Source organism: Styela clava, chromosome 7, assembly GCF_964204865.1.
Source record: "Styela clava chromosome 7, kaStyClav1.hap1.2, whole genome shotgun sequence".
Classification (NCBI taxonomy): domain Eukaryota; kingdom Metazoa; phylum Chordata; class Ascidiacea; order Stolidobranchia; family Styelidae; genus Styela; species Styela clava.
In genome coordinates this window covers 6,814,170-6,838,486 of record NC_135256.1, presented here as the reverse complement: position 1 = coordinate 6,838,486, position 24,317 = coordinate 6,814,170, and the positions used below count along the sequence as shown (strand labels likewise).

The 24,317-nt window shown below is 34.9% G+C and overlaps 3 protein-coding genes across 6 annotated transcripts in view; 2 read left to right on the top strand and 1 right to left on the bottom strand.

Moving 5' to 3' along the window:
* Nucleotides 1-16,562, bottom strand: part of LOC120328446 (elongation factor G, mitochondrial-like) — a 38,017-nt gene extending 21,455 nt beyond the window's left edge. The window contains exons 1-12 of one of the 2 annotated variants that reach the window (XM_078114488.1): nt 16,347-16,562; nt 15,936-16,109; nt 15,084-15,272; nt 14,539-14,687; nt 13,936-14,126; nt 13,219-13,295; nt 12,659-12,822; nt 11,452-11,533; nt 11,189-11,326; nt 10,299-10,400; nt 9,682-9,828; nt 9,224-9,354 (exon numbers count right to left, since the gene is read on the bottom strand). In XM_078114488.1, the coding sequence (XP_077970614.1) occupies nt 9,224-9,354; nt 9,682-9,828; nt 10,299-10,400; nt 11,189-11,326; nt 11,452-11,533; nt 12,659-12,822; nt 13,219-13,295; nt 13,936-14,126; nt 14,539-14,687; nt 15,084-15,272; nt 15,936-16,109; nt 16,347-16,427 (1,625 nt within the window). In that variant the 5' untranslated portion in view covers nt 16,428-16,562. The remainder of the gene's footprint in view (nt 1-9,223; nt 9,355-9,681; nt 9,829-10,298; nt 10,401-11,188; nt 11,327-11,451; nt 11,534-12,658; nt 12,823-13,218; nt 13,296-13,935; nt 14,127-14,538; nt 14,688-15,083; nt 15,273-15,935; nt 16,110-16,346) is intronic. The other variant, XM_078114489.1, reaches the window with a different exon arrangement.
* Nucleotides 1,899-8,325, top strand: LOC120328447 (uncharacterized). 3 transcript variants are annotated; one of them, XM_039394935.2, is made up of 8 exons: nt 1,899-2,440; nt 3,045-3,221; nt 3,661-3,802; nt 5,252-5,374; nt 5,784-6,008; nt 7,551-7,646; nt 7,742-7,792; nt 7,988-8,325. In XM_039394935.2, exons 1-8 carry the CDS (start codon nt 1,914-1,916, stop codon nt 8,015-8,017), a joined length of 1,371 nt encoding a protein of 456 aa, XP_039250869.2. In that variant the 5' UTR covers nt 1,899-1,913; the 3' UTR covers nt 8,018-8,325. The 3 variants fall into 3 exon arrangements, with proteins under 3 accessions (XP_039250869.2, XP_077970616.1, XP_077970617.1); XM_078114490.1 differs by having other exon boundaries at nt 3,655-3,802; XM_078114491.1 differs by lacking the exon at nt 7,742-7,792 and having other exon boundaries at nt 3,655-3,802.
* Nucleotides 16,563-17,069: 507 nt separating the features above from the next.
* LOC120327791 (propionyl-CoA carboxylase beta chain, mitochondrial-like) lies at nt 17,070-24,267 on the top strand. The gene is made up of 10 exons (XM_039394150.2): nt 17,070-17,429; nt 18,492-18,611; nt 18,848-18,973; nt 19,209-19,322; nt 19,726-19,878; nt 20,348-20,617; nt 20,836-20,959; nt 21,280-21,488; nt 21,828-22,026; nt 23,314-24,267. The coding sequence occupies exons 1-10, from the start codon at nt 17,205-17,207 to the stop codon at nt 23,433-23,435; spliced, it is 1,662 nt and encodes a 553-aa protein (XP_039250084.1). The 5' UTR covers nt 17,070-17,204; the 3' UTR covers nt 23,436-24,267.
* Nucleotides 24,268-24,317: the final 50 nt, after the last annotated feature.

Sequence of the window (24,317 nt, the reverse complement as noted above, 5' to 3'; positions counted from 1 at the left end):
GAACATACGATACTAGTAAATTTGACATAAATGCGCAGTTGAAATATAAAGAGCGCGATCCCGAATTTAACAACCGTTATATGACTTGTGACCACATCAATCAGGATTATGAAAATGTGAAAAATTTTATGACAGACGTTGGGCAAAACCTGAAATTTTTTTCGAAAATAACACTTTGAGCATCGTTTCCGATCAGGAGTCCGGGGTTAGAACAAGAACAGTCAATGAAAGCCCACAAACAGTCAAAAATATGCGAAGTCTGTAGTTTACCATTATATTATGTATAAACGTTCCATTTTTCATTCTATGCTGTTAGCATGAACCGAACTGCGGAACCCACGTCCGAGTCTATAACGGATTTTGCTCCCTCGAGATGTTCTTAGTTCGTACAGTTATTTATAATTCATGTTACCAGACATATTACATAACTATCAACGATTAATACCTATCTACATTCAGGTGTCGGTCAGACAAATAAGATCGCAATGTAGAAGGTTAACGCGAAGACCCTTATATTCAATTTTATGGAATAACATAATTCGAAATAAAAAAATATAACTAATGAAATCAGGCAACGAAACTAATACAAATCACAAGGACGTTTCGTTGGTAAGGAATCCGATAATCGAAATCGACGATTTTATTCCGAAATTTACAACTCACGCAGTGAGATGAAGATTTACGTCAACTTTAGTAAGTATAAATTGGCATGCGTCAGTATCTTTCTACTGAATAGATTTATTAAAATAATTCGAAATCGCCAATTTCAAAGCATAATTTAAAAAAAAATGAAGCGATGAAGACAGGGGATCATTCATTGTTTACGATTTGAACTCTGAACTATTAAATATTAAACCCCTGGACCACAATTACTCAAAAAGAGCTCTCCAAAACAAGAGCTAAACTTTTGGAAATAAACACTATCTATACCAGATTATAAGATGTTGGCAGATATAAATAAATCGAAAGCGAAATCTCTTGGGTCTCATCCAATCAGGTATCAGGTAAATTCAATTGAACTCGGCCAAACAAACCCCAATGTACGACACACTACAGTGGTTTACAAAGAGCGACTATTTGAACCTTTCCTAAGGGATTAGTGGTATTATGACTAATACAAAACCAGACTGATTTATTTTGGGGTCGGTGTCCGGTTGCTGCTCTCGCGATTTATTTCTCATTTGCAACATTGTACATTGAACCAAACACGGTGGGTTTCTTTTATTACAATTCAATCAATAGTCAATGCACTGTGCAACGGTTGGGCCTGCGGTTGAATAAATTATAATGTTAATTGGTTTAAATGAACAATACTGCATAGAAAACCAAATAAAAGAAATAATTATACCGAGCTAAGATGATTTCATCTGACAATAAAAACCGAGAGTAGACAGATAAGATAACCCTCATCGAACCAATAAGTTAAATAATGTATATAATTAAACAATATTTTTCCATTCGAAATAATGTATTTCTCGTAAATTGTAGCACCCCCGTGGTCTTTAAATAGATACCAACACCAATTGACCAATCACAGCCAAGTGATATAGGCTTGTATACCTTTCTTTAAAATGCCGCAAAGATGTTGCAAAAAAAAATGAGTCACACCTTTGCGCCGCAATTCTGCGACGAAAAGGAACCCTAATGATTCGCCGTCGGTATAAAATAGATAGTATTTATGGTTCAACTACAATTTGAAATGAAGGCAGACAGCTTAAACAAACCGCATTGGGAATCGCTATACTCGATCAGAGAAGCATTCACGAGAATACTTAAAAATCAAAATTTGTGATGAATCTGATATGTCAATTCTTAAATATACCAGGTAGTAGACTTTGCCTTTGATGAAGAGATGCCAAGCTAGGACAATGTTCAAGTATAAACCTAAAACCAAGGCATATCGCATAATCCTAATGGCAGGAGAGCAAATCGACTTGGATATCATCTGTCGTCGCATAAGATGTTTTATTGGTGCTTATCTTTTCAGGATTAATATTATTACCATGGAACCATTGTTCTCCAAAGTATTCAAAGTGATAAGATATGTACGTGGATTTGCCTCTAAATGTCACCATGATCTATTACATACAATATTAAAAAATTGTCTTCCTGAATTTTTACAAAGTCAGACTATGACTCGTAACGACCCACGACACACCCCCAAAAAGCCGGCATCGACGGAGCTTTCTGAGGCAGAAAGCAGAGACAGAATTCCAAAAATTATGCTAGGTTTGTTCTTGTTGGAAAGTCAGCAATCAGTTTTCAATACGATTTTTCCATCAATATTTGTACATAACGAAAAGACACTAACGATTCTTGTCATTTGCAGTTTAATAGTCGTACATTGGTTGTTAGGGCAACGTGAGAAGATGGAAAGAGCGATTGGATTCCTTCTTGCTATGTCAGCAATACTCATGGCAATACCTGAAACTACATCGTAGTAAGTTACTTCTTTGTGATAAGATTTCAGTAAATTGAATAAAAATTTATCAACTAATATTCAATCATTAGAAATAGCTCCATTTGGTGGCTGTTTGATTTTCCAAGACATCTCCAAAAGTACTGGACAATCACAATCATAGTTGGTATAACATTACCTGCTTAATATAGTAGCTCAAACTCGAACTTTAGTTGTCGAGATATAGTTATAGTTTATAGTTTAATCCACCATTAACCAAATTTCATGAATCCGAAAATAGCAAGTTTGCAAAACACTGGGTGATTTTTTAACAGCTAATATCAATCGACGGGCCCTGACTATTTTTTTTCAATAAATTCACTAATATAGTGCTAGTAAATTGTTGGTATCTGTCACTATAAATTCTGGTTCTGTAACTTGCATAAATAGGTGTGAAAATGATGTAATCTATGATATAATTTTGTCACAACAGTGTAAGAATATATACGTGGTACAAAATGTAGTGAAGATTTTCTGTAAAAAGATTTATAAAGATTGCATTGCAAACGTTTACATTCAATATTCGATTCAAAGATGGATGACATCGGTACAAACTCCTACTATTTTTTTTTTTATCTATTTCCAGTCACTTTGTACCCGCTGGTAGAATTCGTCGTCAGCCGCCCGTCGGAATGCGATACAGAAAATTTGCGGGAAAACTTCAACCGTCCATGACGCAAGGACTCAAAATATCTTCGGCTCGTTCTATCGGAAGAAAAGGACCACTGTACTTGCCAGCGAGATCGATATATGAAACTGCCAGGTAGGAGCCTGTCTGTATTATTCTTGTTTATAAGATATTTAAATATTAATTAGGGTACTCCCGAAGTATGTGAACCAAGACGGCGGACACCGGAACGTAGTATGTGTACCAGGTTAGGGTTAGGCCATAATTTGATTCCAATTTTCCTTATTTTAGTTCTATTACGAGTTCGGAATTAACCAAGTGACTCCAGTAGTATTTGTACTGAAATTATGGCCAAACTCTAACCTGGTGTCTCAGATTTGAAAGGTGGAGTGTAACGGCGGGACCCTAGGGTGCCACAGATCCCAATTGAAACCACGGCTTAAAAAATATATATTAAAGAAATGATATCAATTGTTTACGAAATTAATGAATGAGTCATATTTACATATGCTTGCACATGCAAAGACATTCTTGCTTCTCATATTCAAAGAATATATGTTTTGTTCAGTAACAGGAGAAACACGCACTCTCGGCGCATTTCATGCCCCACCATTCGCCATGTTGATATAATGTCTGTGGCACGGGAAAGCTTAGCGAGAATAAATGAACGAGATGGTAGAGACATTCTTGCGATCAAGAGAATAGCAAGGCCAGGGGTAAGTTTATAAATCAAATATCTATTCATCTATTTTTTAATCAAAGTTTGAGTTCGATAAAATAATGCAACATTCAAAACATACAAAGCTATAACTACCGTACGCAAGTACTCTAAAAGTGATATAAAATACTATACAAGTGGTCTCAATATAGCGCCATCAAAATTCAATAGGCTTATATATACTTGTACATTCTGCCCAATTCGCGATAACAATTACCGGTACCAAATAAATTAAAACACTCAAACGACGCGAACTGGTGACGACCTAGGGAAATGAGTAAATTTACGGTCAAGACATGTTTGCAGAATCAATTTTCCCAATCGTGAAATATTAGGTTATGGATATTAGGCTTAACCGTACCAAAGACGATTAGATTTAAATCCTTCCCAAATAATGGCTTTTTTGCGGATGGCCCACCCGTTATGTATTACATCAAACCAATTTATTCACGTCTAGAAATATATATTATCATGTACGGCTGAGAAAAACATAAAACGTAGGGGAGATAATAAAGAATTATCACGCAGATGACATCGATATTGGTTTGGCAGCTCCAACCTGAAATAACAGGAATAAATTGGTATGCGGTATAGTATCCTGGGACATTGGGAAACAATGCGAACTTTGGTGCAAAACGAAAACCAAGACAATAAATCATTAACTCGTGGCGTTAATTCCCCCCAAACAACACTTTCACTGTAGACTATTGTTCGTCTCCATAATCAATCAACGTTGTCGAAATAGCAAAACGTCAAAAACATTGACCACCAGAACGATGCGTCTTATTGTACAAAAATAAAACCCATATATGCAATGTTTAATTGAATATGTATAAATCGAGTAATAGGAAATTGCATCATAAGGGAATATAGGAATTCACCAAGCCAAAAGTAATATTTATATTATTCGATTTTGCATTATCGGGAGAATATGAGAATTCTCTAAACAGAAGGATTATTCAATAAGCCGTATGACTCGTGTAATAAACGATTGCATTATCAGGAGAAATATAGGAATTCTCTATAAACTAAACAAAACTATTCAATATTTAATGGGCCGCATAACTCGTGTAATAATAGATTGCATTACCAGGATAAATATAGGAATCATCCAAACCAAAAGTATTATTTATATTATTTAATAAGCCTTATAACCCATGTAGTAAGCGATTGCGTAAGCAGGAGAGATAGAAAAATTCTCTAGATGAAAGTATTATTTGATAGGCCGTATAACTCGTCTAATAAACCATTGCAGTATCAAGAGAATAACCTTAATTGTCTTAATATTGTCCTAAATTTTATACCTGGTCAAAATGCCCGTAATTATCATCGCGCGCAGAAGTTAGAACGAGCACATTCATTTTTTCAACGGTTTTATGCTCCTATCTTCAAAACAAGCGTCTGTAGCAGTCATATCAGCTTTGAAATTTTCTTTCAACTTCGACAGGTACGGCGATGTAAAAAATGCACAAACGGAGTGTGCGTCTTCGATCACATGAGGGCAACAGCAACCTTGGTATTGGCGCCAGAATGCAGGTCTGGGAATTGCGAGTGTGGAGTTGAACGAGATGTAAGTCCGAACTTATAATGCTAAGTAACACATTACATTTGACAAAAACCGTTGTGCTACTATTAAACTGCTCAACTTGCGGCTGTACCCATCGTATACGAAGCGTTAGGAGTAGGCTTGCCATCGCACCTCTGATCATACTGCGTGGGTTCGAGTTCTGTTGGGGACAATTATATGCGAGAGTATTGCTGGACTCCTCGCCGTCGTAGGGTGGTTCACATAGCCTCTGATCGGTTAGGGCTCTCTCAACCATCACGTCCACGATTTTGAAACAAATAACTGGCTAACTGATCCATTAGTCGATATGGAAGCGGATGAGGGGTCTCGGCACGCTATGTATTGCGTCGTCTTACTGGTTTTTCTCTCCCAGGGGAAGAAAAATAAACTATTTTTTCCCTATCCTTCACAGCGCCCAGAGAGATCATGCCATATTTCGGGTTGGACACAACCCGGACGTTCTGCCTACAATATTCACATACGATGCAAAGACTTTACAATGAGCAGCGGAGTAGAAGTCCCTGCGAGTAGACTACCACATAGACCTACACCAAGCAGACGTCCAACAAAACCTAGAACTGAAGAAACAACAGAAGGACCTACAACGACTACTTTGCCCATCGTCACTTTCCCTCAGGTAAATGTAAAATCTTATCTGGCAACGAAAATGAACACAAATAAAAAGTAACAGCGTTAGTAACATTGCAGACTTCCTTTATTTTAATATGCGCATAGCGTTTGTAAATAGGCAAATTGCAGACAAGCCCGTGCATCTGAAACAAAAAACTATCTAACTTATCCTTTACACGGCATGGACTGGTAATCGTACGAGAGGCCGTGATACGCCATCTGAATATGTTATCGGTCATTCTTTCCTCATGGATAAATATGGAGACTAAACTATTTTCACTGAAGGTCCGTACACAAAATTTAAAGTTTACCAGGGTCCGTTCATTCCAAAAAACATATTTTAACTATGCAAACAAAAATTCAAATGCATTGTTTGACGAAATACAAAAGAAATTACGGATTACCGCAATAGGTTAGAATCAAGCGGTAAATCGCCAATTTGTTTTCTCAATTTTCCGTTGACATGCAATAGCAACAAATAATTAGTTCGTAATGATCCAAATCCTTCCAAATAGGAAAAGCTTAGCATAATCGCAACTAAGCAAAAACTAGAGACAATGAAAATCCCATAATTCTTACTAAGAACAACAAAGCTTTTATACATAAAACTGAGCTGAAACACTTCACGTATCTTTCTTCTTGAGGTGGATATTTTACATCTCTAACCGACCACAACTGATAACAGCGGCTGCGGCCTTGAGAGCATGAGCGAAATCATTAATCAGCACTAATATTATTTATTGTAGAGAAGTGTAAAAGCTTGTTTGCTGTTGTATATTAAAACACTAATTTTTAACACTGGACTCTGTAGTTATGCTACAGAACAAAAGAGAGTATAGCGTACGTTAAATCAAAACAACTGCCAAACGAAGAAAAATTGCAACCCCATCACCAGAATGACAATCTCGCCAGAGCAGTGGTTATTAAACTTAAAAAATTATGCATAACGTTCCCCTTATAAATTATCTGATGACTCGCGATCCACTAAAGAATTGAATGCTTACACGGTACATCAAGCCTTCATTCATTGCATGACATTAGTTCAATGAGATAGATGGGTGGGTGCGCCTGCTTGGCTTCCACTAGTTCTTCTATCTTGGGTTCAGTTTGGGGCAATGCAACTCTCAAATCATGTCACTCTGCCATCCTGTTTGGAATTCCCCCCCCCCCCCCCCCTTTTGAAAATTTTGGAAGACTGAAAAAGTCGCTAATAACACGTGCGATTGCATTTGCGATTGTTTCCGTCAGCGTGACTGCACCTTGCATATGCTTCAGCAATTGAAGTTCAGAACTTCCCAGAACATTCGATATGTCACGTAATAATGTCTTCGAAGGGGAGTGCGTAATTATGAGAAACTCTGCACTAGCATGACATCATAAGTAGTGCTTCTGTGCCACAGTCGAACTTGTCTCGCGGCCCCCTAAAGCTAAGCGACTGCGGACTGCACTTTGAGAACTACTGCGCTAGAGTGACTCTATGACGCAGTAAAGATGACAAGTATACGAAAATAAAAATAAATGTACTACTTATTTTTAAAATTTGTCCTAGGATTTTGACATAGACGAAGGAGGTAGAGGGGACAGACCAACGGAACCAGAAGGATCGGGATTTCGTCCAGCGCCGATTCTCAACGAAGAAGCAGATGTGAGTATAATTTTTTGATAGCATTATGTTGTTAATTGCAAAAATGGACTCCCCAAAAACCAAAACTAAAATATTATATTTTGCTTCCAACGCAGACAAGCGGTGATTCATACAGTGAGCCAACACCATTAAATGGCTTTGACAAGGTATGTTCCGGCAGTAATGCGCCAGGATAAAAATCTATACATCTAACACATATCCATTGCATTCATACATTTTGACTTGCCGAGAGATAGTTCATCCCATCAGCTTTATTCTATTAGAGCATGCAACAAGTATAATAAATAAAAAATAAGACCTGCATATTAGAAATGTCAATAAACATAATCATGTTTTAACAGGACGTTGCGGGAGAAGAACTGCTGCAGTGAGACAAAAATGTAATAAAGCAACATCATAATTAGCGCATATCTTCCAGTCAGTCACCCAATGCTTCAAAACATATATCACAATTTATTTTGCTGTCATCAATTCAACTGAACTGGCATCATTAGTTAGGCAAAGATGTCGTAAACAAGTCATTGTTAAATTACATTCTCATCTTCGATTTTAGGAAAGTATTTTAGATACTTTTTCATTTTAAGCATTGAAATAGTACAGCCAGCATAACTTTCGGCGCTCCAGAAGTGTGTGTACCAATATTGAGGTAACTAATTTTGTTCGCCTATTTTACATCAAGTTGTGTTTACATCCAACAGTCCCCGCACTCATAATAGAACGAAAATGAGAAAAATCGAAATGAAATTGGGGCCTAACCCTAACCTGGTACACACACTAGGGGAGTACCTAATTTTCTGTCCTGCTAGTGCTACTCACATTATTCTTTTTGTGCCCTTATTTCATAGCAGCATTATTAGCCAATTTTTATTAATAAACTAGAATAACAAAATGTATTTGTTTCATTTGGAGAATAGTGAACTGGCGAAACGAGCAAGTATTGTCTTGCAGCAAAAAACATCTGAGGCGGCACGTAAAGCAAAATAGCATTAAATGGAGACTTGTAATCTCCATCCACCCTAGCCTTTTAGTCAGAATTTTATCTATGTTAATGTTTTAAATGCTTGTGCAGTTTTATCATTTGTTAACCACAACAGCCCATGTAAAGTATGAGATAAGGGAAGCCCAGATCGAATTCACATGATTATCTTGTGGGAAAGGAAAGTGGATAACTCCCTAATTATTCAGAGGATAATAGTCTTTTATTCACCCATGAGTGTGAACCTTCCAAAAATATAGTAGTTTTCCAATGCCAAGTGTTTGATACAAGAGCATATGTCACATATTAGCATCTAAGCTACAATTAGGGGCTGAAGGGACTGAAACCTATGTATCTTCACTTGGCTAATACAGAAAGTGTCCGAACTCGTAATAGAACTAAAATAAGGAAAATCGGAGTAAAATTATGGCCTAACCCTAACCTGGTACACATACTACGGGAGTTATGACAAGCCATGTTCAGTAACCTTTATAATGATTGAGATACTCTTGTGTAGAAGTATTAATCATCTAACATCGGTATTTCACATGCTTCTAACATAACTATCTAACCATCATCACACCAAATTTAGTTAACTCACTCTACAGGTTGAACAATTGTTTCTCTAAATGCCACAGTTGGTTTTCCAAGCGTAACAGGAAGATTGTATTCGCTTGTAATTCTTTGAGCGTAGATTTCTAAATGAAGTTCTCCCATTCCTGATACCACTCTCTAAACAGAAGAAAATCAGGAATGAAGTGATAGGTGTTGAGCAGAATTATGTCGAAAATATATGCAAGTCATAGTCATGCGTATAGAAATTGTATGAGATATAATTGGCCATACCGCAAAAACATAGCAAGGGTGGGAAACTTTGGCACCGAATGAGAAGTATTAAACATCACATTGGGAACCACTGGTGTAAGTGATGCTCTTAAAACTGAGAAGCTGTTAAGTGATGAATATGTTCATTCATACGCGAAACATATTGAAATGCAGCCCTGAACTTTTCATAACTAAAACAGAAATAATAAATATTGGTATAATGTGGCAACAAACCTCTCTTGCTTCTTGATCCCAAAAAACAGTGAAGGTTGGATCTTCTTTAGTGAATCTGTTTAAAGCTTTACTCAACTTCCCGCTATCATCTCTTGCATCTAATTTCAATGACATTGACACTACTGGTTCAGGAACATGAATTGACTCCTACAATAGAGGAAAAATTGAAGCAAAGTGTTATGATAAATGAGGTTAATGTATACGAGACAAGATGAATGTAGACATGGTGTTTTAATACAAGTGATTGGGATTATAAAATCCCTCATTTCAAACAACAAGCAGCAAAACACGTTTTAAACTATGATAAAGAGCAACATGAACATATTCAACAAACTGTAATCATTGACACTGAAATTAATCTAGTTCAAAAGCTCTTGAAATCCTGCAAGGTTCAAAATATACAAACAAATACAACAGTTTTAAAAAAGCTTTGTAAATAAAAAACACATTTTTAAACTATGAAAAAAGCACCACCAACATTCCTGACAATTGATATAGAAATCAATCTACTTTAAAATTACTCTAAATCCTTCATATTTAAAAAAAACGCATTGGAATCGCATAATTTTAAGATAAGGTTATTATAAAAAGGAAAAAAAAAATACATATATACATACCATGGAAACCTGATATTTCTTGTCCTTTACAAAAGTATCACCACTAGCACAGTCAACTCCAAATAATGCACAAATATCTCCAGCAAACACTTCATTCACATCCTAAAAGAGGTGTTGAAAAATGTTAAAGTAGATGGGTTGATAAGATGCCAGTTACCAGTATAGGTCATATATGAGAATAGCTTGCCAGATATATAGGATACGATAGGCTTTTCATAATTATTCAGAGGGGAGAGGAAAGCCGATACAGCAACATAATCATTCGGCTTACCCTGGCCCTACGTCCGAATACCAGTCAATGCTGGGTATGGGATTAGTTAGCCAGTTGTTTGGTTCAGATGCATGGACTTGATGGTGGAATACTACGTAGACAACCAGCGCTTATGTGAACCACCATAGGATGACGAGAAGTCCAGAACTTCTTTCACACATCATTACCTGCAACAGGATTCAAACCAGCGAACACAGAGCTAGGCAAGCATATTCCTAACGCTTAGCACAATGCGCCAAACCATGAACTCTTTCTGCTGTGTGGGCCATTGAGCGATGGCAATCCAACTACCCGAACAAAATTATATTACATTGGTTCGAAATCTATTACCAGTAATTGAGACCTCCATAGTTATACTTTAATATAAGATCAAATAAAAAAATATTTCAATGGGATCCTGAGATTGAATAAAACAAAAGGATATTTTTAATAGGATGTTTACTTGTGCATGTGCATCTCGGTGCGAACAAGGTGTTATATGAGTAGCCACTGATATTTCACAATATGTAAATAGCTACTGTTTAGTAAAGAAAATAAAACAATGTAAATTGTTGATATATCACATTATTATTACATTTCTGATATCATTGAACAATGAAGTAAAATGAAACACACAAACCTCCATTTTATCTGCATGCATTTGCACCAATCTTGATGCTCTTGACTTTTTACCAGTCCGAGTATTGTAGATAAAATCGCCTCTTTCTAATCCTCCTTGATATATTCTAAGATATGTTAGTTGCCCAAAATTGCTTTGCTGTAATTAAAAAATAAGACATAAAGTACATTTTTCAGTGAATATTTTTCCCAACATAATATGTCAAACATAGAATAACTTGCATATCTTGAGAGTGAACAATTAAAACAATTAAAATGGCCAACCTCAAGTTTAAATGCAAGGGCAACAGCAGGATTTTCGAAACTTCTTTCATAATTCATCAGTAACCTTTCACCCTTTCCTTCTCTGAAATAAAATTATGCAACATGAACAACATCAAAAAAACAAAAAAATTCTAGTTATACTGAATATAAATTAAAATGGCTTTTATGTCATAAGTTAATGCACTAACAACACCTTTAGATCAGTGGTCGGCAACCTTTTTTAGGTAACGAACCTGTAAAGCCTGGCGAAAATTTTGGCGGACCACTTTTATACAAACAAACTAAGCTCATGCAATAAATTATACGCGTTAGGACACTTATGATGACAATATACTAAAAAACCAAAGTGATGCTATTTATTGCGAGATATGTACTTGTTGGCTGGCGATTAACTGTTCTCATATTGGAGATATGGTCAACAACGACACACATATCGTGTTTCTTACATCCAGCCTACTTTGATATTTCGTTTTTGTAGTTATCAATATTGAAAACCAGGCCTCACATTAATAGGATGTTGGGAAAGGTAACAATGCCTGTAAACCTTCTGTCTCTAGTCTGGGTATTGATTGATGTTTGACTTTATTGATGGTTAGCTATGAGTCAGTAGTGGAGTAGTCACGTTCTTAGCGAGAATCATTTTGTTCGAGAGATCTTATTCGAACTGGTGTGAGACTTTCTTACCCTGGCGCAGAGGACACAATTGACCCAGCATTATTGCGACATAATGACATGGGAATTGATTGTGAAGTCAGACAGGCTGCTCAAATGCGTTGTGTTTGTCTGGTTAGCTGTTGGGTGCTGTTTTTTATTTGTAGGGTAAGTGGTTGAACTATAGAGGTTTTGTTAGGGCCTTGTCCGCTTTTGTGTCACCTTTCCATGGACCGGCGATGGACCGCAGCACGGTGGTTGCCGACCACTGCTTCAGACGGTCTTATTAAACAATTAACTACTCAATTACTGATGGAAACCGTCACACAACTGAGGAATTTGTACATCCATTTTTACGCTAATATGGGTCAATTTTTCATTTGTGGAAAAACCTCTTAGCCTACAAACAACAATATATGGACGTTGCAAAAGTATCCAAATTGAATTAAACGCTCTGTAAATACAAATTCCCCTTATTTAGAAACTGATAATCAAAACTGCTCCGCATTCGACCCTGCGTAACTAAACAAATTGAATCCAGTCAATGTAAACTTACTCATCTTGCTTTGAATTATCTAACGCATAATTCTTTACTTCTGAAGGATCAGGAAGATATTTGACAATGGCATCTAACACAGGCTGAACTCCTTTATTCTTAAGCGCAGTTCCCATAAATACTGGAGTGAATTTTCTGGCAACTGTAGCTCTCCGAATAGCATCCTGAAGAAAATTATATAAGGATTTACGTAATATTGATATGGATGGTGAATAAAACAAAGTTACAAGGAAATATAAAAGCATACCACAAATTATTTCCACTTTTCTTAGTTTGAAAAATAATATATACCTGACAAGTTGATGAGGTGAGCTGACATTTGTTATTAGCTTTCCATCTGTAGCAGAACATTTTTTTGTCAGTTTTCAAACCATATTTGAAGTTTTGATCAAAGCATTCCTAAACTCACTGATCACTGTGTATTGCGTTTGTTTTATTAGTGCATATATAGCATTGACATGGGACTACGTCTATTCTAGGACATACAGGTTAAACAGAATACAGTCAATTTATCTTCCCGATAAATGTGAATATTCAAATAAATGCATTCGATTACATACATAAAGTTGTTCATCTGTGGGCTGTTTATCAACAAGAAACATTTCCGCTAACTCATCATCAACGTTGCTAACACATTCTGAAAAAGTCGAATTTCTTATTAAACTTTGCAATGTCATTTTAGCTGCCAAAATACCTGACAGCAAACATGACAGTATATTAGGAAAATAAAAGAGTCTAACACGATGGTCAATTTAACTTCAAAATACAGTCCCTTGCATTTCAGCAATAATTAATAACATCATTGAAAAAATGCTCAAGTTAACAAAAATCCAGCTCAACTCATGCAATAGAAATCCACGATGGAATGAATCCAGAGAAATAATTTTATTTCACATTGCAAAAACAAAATAATACAAAAATATGAGAATATGGGTCAGAGACTGAAGACTTATCAATCGAAAGTTAGGGGATCCCCCAAAACAGTGCTCTTACTCTATAGTGCACCTTGTGTCCCACCACTAATCAATTAATAACTCGCTAATTATACTACTGGTACGACATATGACAAATGCACATGCAAAATCTGGAGCAGATTCAATCTTGCTTTCGTGAGATATCGCGTGCATCTAACAGACAAACAAACAGACAAATATTTATCAACATACTTACCGATTAAAATCGATAAGTAATAAGTGCATTGTCACTGACAAAATCTTCCTTTGTAAGACAAAGCATAAAATGATTTATAGGTCCCAAAACATGAAGCAAATGCCAACCTATTAATTCATTTCTTTTTTCTTCTGTTATATCAACTAAATTGTCAGGAATTGATTTCTCAACAATATTTTCTCCCGATTCTCCTTCAAAATACAGCGCTTTCCTTGATATAACATCAACTATCCCAGTCGATTCCGACTCAAGACCAACTGGAATTTGCATAAAGGCTGCATTGTGTCCAAGTTTGTCTCTGAAATATCATTGACCAAAATCTAACATGTAGATAGAATGTATGGATAACCTATGAAGGCAGGATAGCCGAGACTCAAGTCATAATTTGTACTTACCGGTATTCAATGATCAAAATATATTAAGTCCTAAAAGGATGTTGGCCTAGCATTTGAAGCGTTAGACTTGCCTCTGTTGGCATAGCAAATTTCGGGTTAAATTCTCATGACCCCTACCTCACCCAGGGTGTAATAAATGAAGTGGGCAATGTTAAATCTGACAGATTTAGAAACGTCCAAAATGATAGAAGCTCCTTACATATAAGTAAATATCTGTGGCTGCTTGTACAGGGCCCTGTTTGGAGCAAAAGTCGTGAAAAAGCATCACAAGAAAAAAAGGATATAAAGACTCATAATAACACTCAAAAAACAGACCTTAGTTGCATAAGGCATCTGTGAGGATTTGCTCCCATTCTATCCAGTTTATTAATAAATGCAATGCAAGGAACATTGTATCTCTGCATCTGTCGATATACTGTATATGTTTGACTCTGAACACCACCAACAGCACAGATAACAAGAACCTTAAAAATAATCAGATCAGATAAATAAAATAAGATCCTGAGTTTGTTTTTATAACCCAATTACAGATTAGGACTGGTAAAATTGAGTAAGAATTCCAAATATAATATATTTTGTACATTCAACTGTGGAATATAATATAACAATACCTACACAACATTCTAAATCAATTTTATGGCTCGGGTGTCAAACCCGAAAAACGCACATTATACATATATATATATATATATAATATTTGAATGGATGAACATGAAGTTTTCGCTATATCACTGGGTGGTAGCAATACAACTGTTAAAAAGTCATCAATATCAGCAACCACAATTGTTAAGCAGATCATTCCTATGACTTTAATAAGATGCACTAAAAAATGCAGGAAAATAATAGGAAAATATACTAACTGCACCATCCAGCACTCGTAATGCTCTTTCAACTTCAACAGTGAAATCCACATGACCAGGGGTATCAATGATATTAATAGGATGATCTTTCCATGTGATGTGTGTTGCTGCTGACTGAATGGTAATTCCTCTTTGTCTCTCCAATTCCATTGAATCCATTGTCGCACCAACTTTGTCTTTTCCCTTCACCTACAAGACAATATCAAATGTTACATTCTCCAAAACAAAACTTTCAGAAAAAAGTATTGCTGAAGAGTGGACAAACCCCCGGAATTAATCAATTAATTGATAATTCAAAAAGACTATGGAATGAGGAGTATCAAACTTTATCAAACTTTGAAAGATCTTGAAACAAAAAAGTATTATAAATTACGAGAAGACATCTAAGTCAAAATATATTGCATAGAAGTACGAAACAGATCAAACGAAATATTAAAATAGGCATCTGTGTTTATTTGATAGATAGATACACGAGCAAACTTCATCAAATTTAGAAAATGAGTTAATTAAACTACAAAAACACAAAGCAAAACAACAAATGAATGGAATTTTTCAAGGACATGAGCGTAGGTCCGATAGGTTTCATGCACAGCTCTATACTGAAAATACTACATATAAAAAACGATTTTAAATGCTATCTTAGATAATCATACTACCATACTTATATGAATATGTAATATATGAAAGGATATGCCTTTCATATCTAACCCAGAAACAAATAAGTCAATATTATTCCTGTTTTCTGTTACCAGTCCATGTCAGCTATGTCCGATTAGGAAATAGCTAAGCTGTTTGTGTAGATTCATGTACTCAATGCGATGAAAATTGACAATATTTTCACTATTTTCTCACCTCATGCATTTTGCTGATTTTTCCAGTGTAAAACAAAAGACGCTCTGTAACTGTAGTTTTTCCTGAGTCAATATGAGCAGCAATTCCGATGTTTCGCATTTTTCGTAAAAATTCATCGTGATTAACTGAAGTCGTTGCAAAAAGTTTTGCATGCTGCAATGAAAGAGCTGAAAGCTTGAAATAACAAAATATATATCAGTTAGGCCTACTAATAATAAATTGACATAGAAATATTGTGATAAGTAAAATTAAATGTGTTTTCATTTTTATAAGTTTGAATGCTGAGTCCTAAATTCGTAGCATAACCAATTTTGCACATGTCAATCTCAAGCCCCACCTAGAAACTCCTAAATTCTAGCTATAAAAATCAAAGCATGGCCATTATTATATCCTTATATAACCTTAGATTACCTTCAATTTTGATCCACAATATAATGTAGAGAGCCCTTTCTGCTGCAATCGCCTTCCGAGAACATTAAAGACCAAACGCATCTTGTAGCTTCAAGGAAGTAAAATTAAATACCCGTTTTAGTCCAGGAATAAACAACTCCTGCTGAACTCAAAATACATATATAGTTTATAGACTAAGTCTCAATTTATCTCATAACTTTGTCACCATATTCCAAAGCTGAAGAAGAAAAATACAATTTTGAATTAATATAAATGGGAACTGTGAGAATTATGAAGGTCGAAGAGAATTTCTGGAAGTACAAGGCCTTTTTAATCACCTTGATGAATTTAACTTAACAATACGGACAGTCAGAGACAATATTAGCATTAAGAATTCCGACCCAAAATGCAGAAATGTTACCATAGTATTTTCACTTTACAATACAGCAATAGCAAAACAAAATACGGTAATTTTTATATTTTTTATTGGTCCAGAACACTGACCTGCACAAAACGATCTTAACTCACGGTTATTACAGTATTATTGTTTAAATAATTTTTCTTAATGAATAAATAGTGTTGACTTTGTTTTTGTGACAATCAATCTCTATCTGTCTTTCTCTGGCAACAATCAGAACATGTTTCCAAATTCCCAAACTCACATACAATAAAGCATGAAACCATTCAGGCGTGAGTGTCCTTCAGCCTATGATTGACGTGGCATCACGGTTGTGCCAGTGACGTTTTAATGCTGCCACCTCATGTGCCACATATTCGAAATCCAAAAAGTTGTTCTTACAAGCAATTTACAGATTTGGGACTTCGTTGTTTTGCGCCATCATCTATCCTGTTCATTGATATTACTGATACACTAAAGTTATGGCCAACCTTTGTAAAGTGAAGACGTTGGGAAGTTTGTTATTGAGGTCGAATTTTAATGGAATAAACTCTGTTGGACGTTCTGGCAAATATGCACAAGCAATGGGATTTTTAAGTCACCATCGCACAAGCACTCAATTATCAGTTCATGAGCGGATTGAAGAGAAAAGGAAAAAGGCTCTTCAAGGTGGTGGACAATATCGTATGGAAGCACAACATAAGAAGGTAGAATAGTAAACTTAATTATATAACCTCTGACTCTCATGAGTCGTATAGGCTAGTTATAGTCAAGTTTATTTTTTCCATCCAGTAAAAAATAACATACAAAATTAAACACACATTTTTACTGGGGAAGGGAAGTCGCGGGGAACCAGGATTGTTTATCTCAAGTATTTTGTAAAAATAACATTTTTCTGTCGTTTTTAGTTTTAGGTGACACATTTAAGCAAGTTGCAAACAATAATATTTACTTTAATATATTCTGATTTATAACGAATACTAATGAATATTGAAATATATATAGCCTTAAGTCTTAGAAGGGTTTATATCTAAAATTGAATTATTTGAATTATCAGAAATCTTTTACTAAAGTCTTCATTACTTATCGATTTTAATCGGTAAGTATGTTGATAGGTATTTGTCTGTTTGTCTGTCTGTTAGATGCACGCGATATCTCACGAAAGCGAGATTGAATCTGCTCCAGATTTTGCATGTACATTTATCATATGTCGGACCAGAAGCCTATTTATTTTGGATGAATTATGTCGTATATTTAGTGAGTTATAAATTAATTAGTGATGGGACACAAGGTGTCACTATGGAGTAAGAGCGCTGTTTTGGGGGATACCCTAACTTTCGATCGGTAAGTCTTCTGTCTCTGACCGACATTCTCGTTTACTGTTTGTGATTATAAAAGGACATTTCAGCTGTGATGACTGTATATTTTATTGCAAATGTACAATCCTGATCAAAACAACCAAAGCAATACTTTTTAGGCTATATCCCCCAGTTTGCTATTCCTCTATCAAAGAGGTGGCCAACATGTCGATTGTGACCAGCTCGACGATCGCCACGTCTCTAGTAGTCGATTGCATCTGATGATGAATGGACATAACGACATGCCTAAAATATTTTTGTGTCCAACCTATATAAAAACAAAAACATTACTTGTCGAAAGCCACAAATTCATTATCGATCGGAAGATATTTCGAAAAATTCAGTCGATTTTAGCCGAATACTGGTTTTCCGCCCCTGCTCTATCACATCTAAATTACTTGAATTTTCCAGGGCAAATTGACCGCGAGAGAGCGTATTGATCTTCTACTTGATCAAGGAACATTCATTGAATATGACATGTTTGTTGAACAACGATGTACAGACTTTGGAATGGATGCTGATGCTAATAAGGTTTTTTTTCAATTTTTAAGACTCATTATCTAAGCTTATCTTTCTTATGCCAGGGATAAAAAGCCTATCCTGTATATCTTTTATTCACTTCGCTCTCAAGCAAATATTTATTGATGTGTTTTTGCACATCATATCTTGCTTATAAAGGTTAATAATTAGTACACCAAACAAAATGAATAATGACTGTAGGTCATAGTAATCCACATAGTTTCTTTTGTTATATCTTTTTGTTTCAGTTTCCAGGAGATTCTGTTGTAACTGGACATGGATTAATTCATGGAAGACAAGCATTTGTGTTTTCACAAGATTTCACTGTATTTGGTGGATCTCTGTCATCTGCCCACGCTCAGAAAATTTGTAAGGTATGAGTCAAACATTCACTAAAAGTACATATATTATGAATGTTGAACAGGATTTTTTTCAAATGTTAAAGGTAATCACATTCAAATATATGCAGTTATTGGTATGTTAAATACTGTCATTCTCAAAGCAATAATATAGGCTATTCTTACTTATTTTTATTCTTTAAATCTCGGTATTTATGGTTTATTTTTAACATAAACATGAGAATCCGGATGTAAATTTAAAATTTTCAAGATAATGGACCAAGCTATGCTTGTTGGTGCTCCAGTCATAGGACTGAATGATTCTGGTGGAGCTCGAATCCAAGAAGGCGTAGAATCACTTGCTGGTTATGCAGATATATTTCAGGTTTGTGGTATTCTTGTTTTGAGTTTGTTTGCATCAAAATTTCTTTGATTACGCACTAGCTTATACATTCAAAAATTGAATCGATAGAAATAACCCCTTTTGCAATTTATATGTGAAACAAAGAGTCTTTCGGGTATCACTTAGAATAGTTATCTTCACTCTTACTACAACATCCTTGCATTTTATGCATAGGGATCTACCAGCATAAAAGCTTTGTAGAAAAATTAGTGAGTCTTGTGAAAATTCAATCAATAGCATGAGTTATCAATGAATGTGTGTGAGATTGAAGAACTTTGAAGATTCGACTAGTAAGGAATAATATCACAATGTTGACTCATTGATTGTCTGATGAATAGGAGAATAACATAGTTTTCATATATTTATCCAATTTTACATCATCTAGCGAAACGTCATGGCATCTGGTGTTGTACCGCAAATATCATTGATCATGGGTCCGTGTGCCGGTGGTGCAGTGTATTCTCCTGCACTAACTGACTTTACTTTCATGGTGAAAGACACTTCTTATTTATTTATTACTGGACCTGATGTTGTCAAGGTAAGTTCACTTGTTTATTATTATTTTGATTTGATTTTTTGCTTTGATGCTATTTTCACATAGAACTATAATAAAATCATTCGTAGATACTCACACTAGATATATAAATGAAATGAGGCCAAAATTATTTTGATAACTGTGAATTTCGACTATTTCCTTAGTGGATACACTTGAATAATTGTTATGAATTGAAATATGCATCGACCTGTATACATGCAAGTAGTAAATCCATTGCTTCAATCATTAGTTCATTTTAAACTTTCTATAATGTTTTGTGATAAAAGTGGTCAATTCAATAACTGTAAATCCTATGCATAGTAGTAAATATGAGTGATCTAATTTGGATGACTGTATTGTCATATCGCTCCCTCCATCTTTACCAAAAACATTGTGTATATTTTCTGTATTAATATGCTTGACAAATCAAGAAATACCGTATATCTAATCTAAGAAATCAATTTTTTTCTAGTCTGTCACAAATGAAGATGTTACACAAGAGGAATTAGGTGGAGCCAAAACTCACACAACAGTATCGGGAGTTGCGCATAAAGCATTTGAAAATGACATAGATGCCTTGTTACAATTGAGAGAATTTTATAGTTATTTACCACTCAGCAATCTTGACTCTTCTCCTATGTTAAGAAATGACGATCCTGCTGATCGATTATGTCCTATACTGGATGATCTCGTTCCTATTGAAAGTACAAAAGCATATAATATGTTGGACGTTATTTCTGCTGTAAGTTTTTGTTTATTTTTTGTGGTATTTTATTATTCAAACTAATTATGGTGAGTGAAATATTAAGTTTTGCATAACGTAAATAATTGTTATATTGTAATTCTTCACCATTTTTCATACAACCATTGCTTATTTGTAATATATTTTTAGTATTTTACTTTTACACTGACTTAATAAGAATTCAAACATAGTAGCCTATTTATATTTTTTAACCCCAGTTATCAGACAATAACAAGTTCTGGGAAGTGATGCCAAATTATGCCAAAAATATTGTCATTGGGTTCAGTAGAATGGATGGACAAACTGTTGGATTTGTTGGTAATCAACCCAAAGTTGCCTCAGGTAAAGTTATTCATTTGATGCTTATGCGATATCGATTCTGAAATATAGTTTTTTTCATAATCACAACTGACAGGTGGTACATTGTGCTAACTGTGATAAATACGCTCGTCATCGCATCTCTGATTATCCTGTGTGGGTTTGAAGGTTGCAATCCTGTGGAGGATAATTATGTGTGAGAGGATTGCTTGACTGCTTCCTGCACTATCAAGTCCATAAAACAAATAAATGTCTAACTAATTCAATGACCGACATGGACTGGTAACCGCACCATGGGATAAATATGAAAGCTAATCCTTATTGTTCATTATTGTTTACTGCAGGTTGTTTGGATATAAATGCATCAGTCAAGGCAGCAAGATTTGTTAGATTCTGTGATGCCTTCAACATTCCTATAATAACATTAGTAGATGTGCCTGGGTTTCTACCTGGTACTGCTCAGGAATATGGAGGAATTATAAGACACGGAGCCAAACTTCTTTATGCGTTTGCAGAAGCAACAGTGCCAAAAATAACCATAATTACTAGAAAGGTAGGCTGATTTTTCGGGATGAATTTCTTCATTGATGGATTATTACCAGCGGTAGGATTCGGGGGGTTTGTGCAAAGAATGTTGTGATAGTCAGCAAACCTGTTCTTGACTCTTGAGATGAATACATTTTCTGGAATGAGAGATCTGTTTTTAGCTTGATACAAAAGAGAATTTGTTTTTAAAATTTTGAATACCATCACTAGTTATATCAATAGAAATTACCCATGTGACTTACTAAAAGTAATAAAAGATTTAATATGTACAACGTTTTCTTTTCAGTGCAGTTTAGTTTACAGTTTTAATTTGACAAACTATACTTCATCTGTGTATTGATTCCAGGCTTATGGTGGAGCATATGATGTCATGTCTTCGAAACACTTGCGAGGAGATGTTAATTATGCATGGCCGACTGCTGAAGTCGCTGTGATGGGAGCTAAAGGAGCTGTGCAAATTATATTCAGAGGAATACCAGATCAAGCTGACAGGGAGGAAGAATACGTTGAAAAATTTGCAAATCCTTTTCCTGCTGCAATAAGAGGTAAGATTTAAAATAAATAAAAATCGCATTGTGTTTATGTAAGTTGTTTATTCAACTTGTAATGGTGGTAAATTATTACTATTGGAGACTCTGTGCACAATACCTTACTTGCCAAAAACATGGATGTGCGGGCCTTTGGATAAATATTTGCATTTGGATAAATATTTTAAAAACATACGTTAAAAGCATGTGATATAGTTACTTCTACAGACAGTTGTAGTTACAATTATTCTGTATATTGTGTTGCAAACATTTGGTGATAAAGCAAGTCTTTAGTTCAACTTGATCTCTCTCTGAACAATGTTATGAACAAAGTCTCAAACAAAGAAGGCTGAAAATTTTAGATTTACCCCACATATCACACATAATTTGTAATGACTTGGACTCTTTGCTGAATGAGTACAGATTAGATCATTGGTTTTTAACAGTTGTTGTTAAATTCCTCTCTTCACCAATTTTGGAACTAATTTAATGCATCCTTAGCTAGTGTTATGTGCAAGTCACACTCCCGCTTTTGCAGAATTTAAGTAGTTCATAATGAGTGCATAATTATATACAGGGTGGTCGCTAAAAAAAGGGAAAATTTGTCAAACAGCTATTAATTTTTACAAAGTTTTTTAAAAGCATATGTTATATTCCACTTATAGATGCTCAAACGTGGCCGTACACTTCAGAGCAGTGTCTTAGCCTAAAAGTCCAAGCTCATGTAGGGATTTAAATGTTAACTTGTGGGTTATCATTCCAATTGCACCTATAAAAACGTATCAAAAAAGAAATGAAAATATCGGTCAGAGACCAAGACTTACTGATCGAAAGTTAGGGGGTCCCCCAAAACAGCACTCTTACTCCATAGTGACACCTTGTGTCATATCACTAATTGATTAATAACTCGCTAATTAGACGACATAATTCATCCGAAATCAATAGCCTTCTGATTCGACATATGATGAATGCACATGCAAAATCTGGAGCAGATTCAATGCTTTCGTGAGATATCGCGTGCATCTAACAGACAGACAAATACCTATCAACATACTTACCGAATTAAATCGATAAGTAATGAGGACACGTTTTGTTCGTGATCTCATCTGACATCCAAATTTTCTGTTTTTCTAGCAACCACTCTGTATTATAGTAATATGTACTGGTAAATAATATTAGTAGTGCTGCAGTGGAGACAAAGCAAAATTCCTCCCAAGAACAAAAAAGTTACTGGCTGGGGCGGGAATTCCTTCTCGTAATTATTAGACTCAACAGTAATTATGATTGTTAATCTTTTTTTTTCAGGTTATGTTGATGATATCATTGAACCAAACACGACAAGAGCACTCATTTGTAGAGACTTAAAATTACTTGGTAGTAAGAGGCAGAGCAATCCAAAGAAAAAACATGCTAATATACCTCTTTAATGAAAACAACTTTAAATATTATTCATTTGCTTTTTATCAACTTATTGCATCTTAGCCATTTTCCCAGTTCAAAATTCATCATAGCCAATTATATTATTTGTCATTTTGGTATCATCAGAACATTATTCAAATTGCTTGCTTGCAATTTTAGCTGCATTTGTAATGGCTCGATAAAATCAGCGATTAACTATTACAACAATTTTAGCATGGGATTTTTTTTGTTTTATCGTGATATACAAATTAGACAGTTGTGTGAAATTATCGGTGATATGTAAAATAATTAAAAATAACATAGATCATATTTGGTGAATATTTTGAAACCTGTTTGTGCCAAGGATGAATTTTTAACTGGGTAGAAGATATTTTTATCATGTTCTTGAAAAATAATATTTGAATTATGATATTACATAAAGGCTACGTTGTTGTATAACACTGGCCAGTTGATTCAATATTATATTGATACAATTTAGTTGGTGGTGTATCCTGACACACTTAAAATGTACTGTGTGTAGTACAGTGTTTTTTCATAGGAGTGTTTTTTCATACTAAAGGGAAATAAGATAAAATTAGCAATATTTAGCATACAGAATATCTTTTCAATCTCAATTAATGTTTATTTATTATTTAAACTATTCAAGTCACAATGATGATATTTTAATTTGATTTTTTCTGATATTTTGACGTTGTTGAATCGTACTACTTTGATAATGTGTACTGTTTTAATGTTGTATATCAAACTGTCCCCCTCTTACATCAATGTGAAAATAAACTTTTTGCTAGTCCTCAGAATGCTCTTATTTACCAATGAATATAAGTCCACTTTAACTTTCAGTGTATATGATCTAGAATGTTGTAGCTGACGCAAAATAAGTAAATATTATT